Raw genomic sequence first — 6,128 nt, 5'->3', positions numbered from 1 at the left:
GAGCCATAAAGAGAACTGTTGAAGAGTTTCTAAATATTATTACTCCATAAACCAGTAAGAGAAAAGTATATTAGTATTTTTCATAATTTTATTATTTCGTAAGAAGAAAATTGAGGGATCAATTCAAGAAAGATTTCCATCTCTGAGTAAAGAGAAAAGAAAAGATTCATAAAATCTCCTCAACACAACGAGCTGTATTGGAGTGGATTGAGAGAGGAATATTCCCTGTGAGTCGGGAGTGATAATGATTTTGTCCCTAATGACTGATCATCTAGAGAGAGAGAGAGAGAGAGAGAGAGAGAGAGAGAGAGAGAGAGAGAGAGAGAGAGAGAGAGAGAGAGAGAGAGAGATTGCATCACTGACAGTTTAAAGGTGATGATAAGGATTCAGAAGACGTGAGGAGAAAAGATTGAACCAGCTATGGGGAACACAAATTGTTATTGGTCTTGGCCACGAGGGTCGAAAGACTTTTCATGGAACTAATTTAAAAAAAGAAGTGGGGAGAAATAAAGAATGGGACACCAGATAAATAGAAAATATAGCGCATAAGTCATTATTTTGTTATGTATACTCACACACACACACACACACACACATATATATATATATATATATATATATATATATATATATATATATATATATATATATATAGATATATATATGTATATATATAAATATGTATATATATATATATATATATATATATATATATATATATATATGTATATATATATAAATATGTATATATATATATATATATATATATATATATATATATATATACATATATATATATATATATATATATATATACATATTTATATATATACATATATATATATATATATATATACATATATATATATATATATATATATATATATATACATATATGTATATATATATACATATAAATATATATATATATATATATATATATATATATACATAGATATATATATATATATATATATATATATATATATATATATATATATATATATATATATATATAGGCAATGCTCTCTTTAGTAATATTTGGATTAATAATTTGCAATCTTTTTTTAATATTCACAGGTTTTACTGAGTTTCCTCAAGACTAATCTATGACACAGATGATAACATATAAAAAACTATATGAACTGCCTAAAGGAAAATTTTATCAGTAACATAGAACAAACATTTGAAGTAATTAACATTAGTAAACTAAACAGCAATTAAAAAGAGATGAAATTTAATGTGGAAAGGTTATTACTTTGTTAACAAAATGTCAAACGTAACAAAGTATGCATTGATATTGGAATATTGTCGTTCAATGCACTTTCTATCAATTTTGACAGAAAAGTAGATAAAGGAACGAAAGGCAAAAGTTTTGATAGATGTTTTCTACTATCTTTGGTAAATGAATAGTTCTCGGAAATTTGTTGATGCTGTGTCAAATACAAGTCGTACGACTATTCTTAAAATAACAGCTGTAACCTAAATGATTAAGCACATTGATATCATTCTGTAGATCCCTTTTCAAGATCTAAATTTTCAATTATATGGTACATAGGATTTTTCACCAATATGTTTTTTTATAGGCAGTAGTAAAATTAAATTCTTGACCATAGAATATTTAATATATAAGAAAAATGGATTTGTGAAGACTGCAATTTCACTGGATATAGGAAATAACATATGGTTTCATAATAACACACTCGTTTATCACCAGTAGGTTTTAGTTTATACAAGAATATAAAACATCCTTTAATCACTGGAGTTTAATCACTTTTTTAGTTATGATAAAAAAAATAATTCAACAAGCAAAATGTGGAAATTTAGGAACCTAATAATGTTGGATGAAAATCAGGCATTCTAAGACCTGTGAAACCTGCACTGTGACATCAGAAATATACATAGAATATTGTGGAACAGCAAAAATGTCGTCCAACAATATCTTCTCACAAATAGATACGTTAGCAACTTACCTGCTAAGTCAGGTTCAAATGAATTCTTAGACAGCAATAAAAAACTTTATTCTGATCAATATTCTACAATCACGAGAGGGCAAATATTGTTGGAAATAAAAGTAAGGCAAACTAATGCAAGATAAGTTTCACTAATTGTTGGATGCACATTGCCGAAGCTGCAACAACTTAAATTTTCTTTTCAAAAGCCATGCAGTGTCTTTAATGAGCAGTGGCTTTACAGGAAACTAAAAACATCGGTAACAACTCAATTTTTCATTTGACTGTTGAATCATTGGTGAACCCCGTTTTAAACTTTCCTGGCTTTAGCAATACTTCACCCCCTCCTCAATCATGAATATTTTGAATTATTTATCTCAGCCACACACACAAAATCTCTCTCCTTTTGGATATTTAGGCCATCCATTCCCAAAAACTTCTCTATTGCATTTATCTAACTGCTTCCATGTCTGGCTCTCTTCATCAAATCTAAAACTTCAGATATGTAACCCATTTTCTCAAACATATCAAATTTCATTCTTTATAGGTGACGAAACCATTTCAAATCACTTTGGTGTATTCGTGCTCGACGTTTACATCATTTTTTTTTCTTAAGTTGTAGTAGTGTAGATAACAGAAAAATCCTGCAAATGATGATACAATCATTAAATTCGGCATACTTTTTCTCAAAGTCATACCAATCAAATCTTGCTTAATTGGCGAATTTTAAATCTAAGTTGGAAGCCATTTTCCAAGAAATCTACCAAATGAACCTGATATTGATGGTTTGCTTAGTAATATTTTGTAGTTGTCCGATGTTGTATGATGTAGATATGGATTCCTATATTTGCAAGGCTGCTGAAGTAGATTCTAAAGTTTATAAAGCACATTGCCACATTACCCCAAGAATATTTTCTCAATAATTTTCTCATTGCAGATCTGAGGAAAACCGCGTTGCTTTCCGGGGCAACCCAGATGCGATTAGCATTAGGTCTCTTCATGTGACGGAGTACGTCTAGCTTTAAAACTTTCATGTGAAGGAAGTTGATGAATGAAGTTGTCAGGCACTTCCACGACACACACCTGATATCACTGCTATGAAACTTAGCATAAAGTTCAGTGCCAACTAAGTAGGAAATGTATGTTGGCATCATACTGCAAAAACCTAATAGCATCCTAAATGATGTCTCACTAACATCAAATCAGTTAGGCAGACTCATCTGAATGAATAGGATATGCCAGCGCATGATGATAGATGATCTAAAGTCCGTCCAGGTCATTATTGCCAGAGGATGGATTAATAGATATATGGAATTGTCAGAGAATATTCCTGTTTCACTCACTCAGTGCACTTCCAATCAAGTTAGACTTATACTCTGCAAAACTTGAAGAAGGTGGTACGAAAGAAAAAACATTGAGACAAAAGAAGGTACTGTATCATGAGAGTTCTATTTAACGACACAAATTTGTGCAGAACGACAAAAAAGATAACAGTAATGAGGGCAGTGAAAGTAAGATCCTACGAAATGTTCAAACCACGAGAATGTTTCTTTTGTAAGACCAAAGGTGGTGGGGGAGACCTTAAAGAAGTAATGACAACGAAAGGGCATGAGTGAATAAACAAATGTGTAGAACCAATCACTGATAAGAAATTCCTTGCCAAACAAAGTGAAAGAGATGCTATAGTACAAGAACTGACTGCTTTGTGGCATCGTATAAGCGAGAAGGTGCAGGAGTAAGAGACAGCAGAGGAGCACTACAAGGAAGATATTTTAGCAAGTCATCTTCATCAGTGAAATGAAATTTGCCATGGATGTTATTTTACCTCAGATGTATCACACGCTTATACACTGTAATGGTATTTCAGTTTTCTTGTATATTGTCATTATCGCTCTCCCCTTGCACTGATAACGTGTTTCTGCCTGTATGTGCTTGTAACAATCTGTTTGAATTCTTTATACCTTCTTTCCCTGAAACTCTTGTTATAAAAACTCGAAATTACACAATCTTTCAGTTACCATCCACCCGGTGCATCCGCACATTGGTGACCACCGGAGTGCTCAGCTCCCTCCCTCTTTCCCCTGTACTGCTGTGTCTTATTGTTTGATGATTCCGCTGTCAGACACTGACTCTATTATCACAACTATGCCCCTGAAACTATCATCCTTCGCCTACGTAGAAGCGTTCATCTGGTTCCAGCATGCTGAAATCCAGTTTCGCATCAAGGGCATGATTTGATTAAGTACCAAAAGAGATTACGTTCTCAAGGCAATCCCCGACGACACTTTCCCAGAAATCTCCGATTGGCTGCGCGAGCAAGGGGACACGCCAATAATGTATGAAGACCTTAAATCATTCCTCCTGGAATAGTACCCTCTATTGCCAGCCACCCTCATAACGAAACTTTTTCAGCTCTCTCAACAACTGGTGGGGGACCAAAAGGCTTCGCTCACCCTCAGGGAAATGTCTAGTATCGCTTGCCTACAACCTGCCACTGAAGGCTCTCCTCATGAAGTGAATCTACTTCGTGCTTTTTGGGTCCGGCGCCTACCTGAACTTGTATGTCCTGCGATCCCCGATGTCGATATTTTGCCCATGAAGGACCTGATGATCAAAGTCGACATCCTTATGGAAAGCCACTTCACCACCTTCCCGACCTCCATCAACGCCTCCACTCCTGAAGAACTGGACACCTTTTCAACATCAACCAAAGCCGGTGTGAATGCAGTAGAACATAGAAGCCGACCCCATGATATGCCAGAGCTGTGACAAAGCCATCCACCACCCATATATACCACCCTTCACTTATGCCCCAGCCTTCGACCTCTCCAACCACTTCCTGACGCCCATAGACTGCAGTTATGCTACTACCATTATAAATTTGGGGATGCTGCGAAGAAATGTGCGAATGGTTGTCAGTGGCCCAAAAAACGTGTAGGTAGGCCATTGGTTGCTTCTTTGCTTCCCCTGTCACTAACCTTTTCTTTTTACATGACGCAGGTATGGGCGTGCAATTTTTGGTAGACACAGGTGCATGCCGTTCTCTTCTCCCAAGGTCATTCTCCAGGACACGACGTAGTCTGTCTAAGTGTGGCAAAATCCACCTCGTAGCGGCCAACGGATCTGTGATACCCACCCACTGCCAAGATACCCTCACATTATCATTTGGAAGCGACAAATACATTTGGAAGTTTCTTGGTACTGACGTCACATTGCCAATCCTCGGTGCGGATTTCCTCTCACATTTCCACATCCTGGTCGATGTCGCTCACCGACGGTTAGTCAACGGGGATTCATACTCCTTGATGCCTCTCCAAACGAGCCCCTCCAACCTTGCTTTCCAAATCAGTGCACTCACGGATGCATACGCCCACCTCCTCATATCTTATCCAGAAGTTCTCCGTCAAGAACTTTGTCAAACGGCTACGGTTCCTGTGAATCATGATATTTATCACCACATCAAGACAACAGGGGCCCCAGTGTTTGCCAGATTCAGATGTCTGACACTGGATTGTTTGGTAGCCGCTAAACAAATGTTCGCTGAAATTGAAGAAATAGGCCTTTGCCAAAAGACCTCAAGCCAATGGTCATCACCCTCTCCCATCGTCCTGAAGAAAGATGACTCTCTACGTCCATGTGAGGATTACAGGCACCTGATCATGCAGATAGAACCGGATTACTAACCCCTCCCAAACATCGCCTGCGTGACCTCCTGAAGGGATATTATCAGGTGCCCATAAAACCAGAAGACATCCCCAAGACTGCCATCACCAACCCCTTCTGTGCATAAACCTTCAATTATTCCTGTTTTGGCCTTCGCAATACTGGGGTCACTTTTCAACATTTCCTGAATGGCATCTTAGGGGATCTCCCCTTCAGTGTATGTTATGTGCATGATATGCTTATGTTCTCTTCCTCCAAAGAGGAACACCTCTGTCATCTATGCATTGTGCTCGACTGTCTCTGTACAACAAGTGTCCTTTGGCGCCAAAAAGTATCGTTATTAGGGCACTGTAACACTCCTGAAGGAGTCCACCACCTCCCTGAGAATGTAGCAGCTGTTCAGAACTTCCCCACGCCCTCGACCGTAAAAGCACTGCAAGAATTCTTGGGCATGATTAACTAATATCACCATTAGTCATTGCCGTCACTCTTGGCCCCCTTTAAGAAGCGACC

At 37.1% G+C, this 6,128-nt stretch overlaps 1 protein-coding gene across 1 annotated transcript; it reads left to right on the top strand.

Moving 5' to 3' along the window:
- Positions 1-4,954: 4,954 nt before the first annotated feature.
- LOC137623444 (uncharacterized) lies at positions 4,955-5,635 on the top strand. The gene has a single exon (XM_068354280.1). It carries the CDS (start codon positions 4,955-4,957, stop codon positions 5,633-5,635), a length of 681 nt encoding a protein of 226 aa, XP_068210381.1.
- Positions 5,636-6,128: the final 493 nt, after the last annotated feature.

This window comes from Palaemon carinicauda, chromosome 30 (assembly GCF_036898095.1).
Source record: "Palaemon carinicauda isolate YSFRI2023 chromosome 30, ASM3689809v2, whole genome shotgun sequence".
NCBI classification, from domain to species: domain Eukaryota; kingdom Metazoa; phylum Arthropoda; class Malacostraca; order Decapoda; family Palaemonidae; genus Palaemon; species Palaemon carinicauda.
The sequence above is the reverse complement of the archived record's forward strand: the minus strand, read 5'-3'. Positions and strand labels throughout refer to the sequence as shown.

Bases quoted from the DNA above. Each gene is read 5' to 3' on its own strand.
- LOC137623444 (XM_068354280.1), top strand. From the start codon at position 4,955: ATGGGCGTGCAATTTTTGGTAGACACAGGTGCATGCCGTTCTCTTCTC.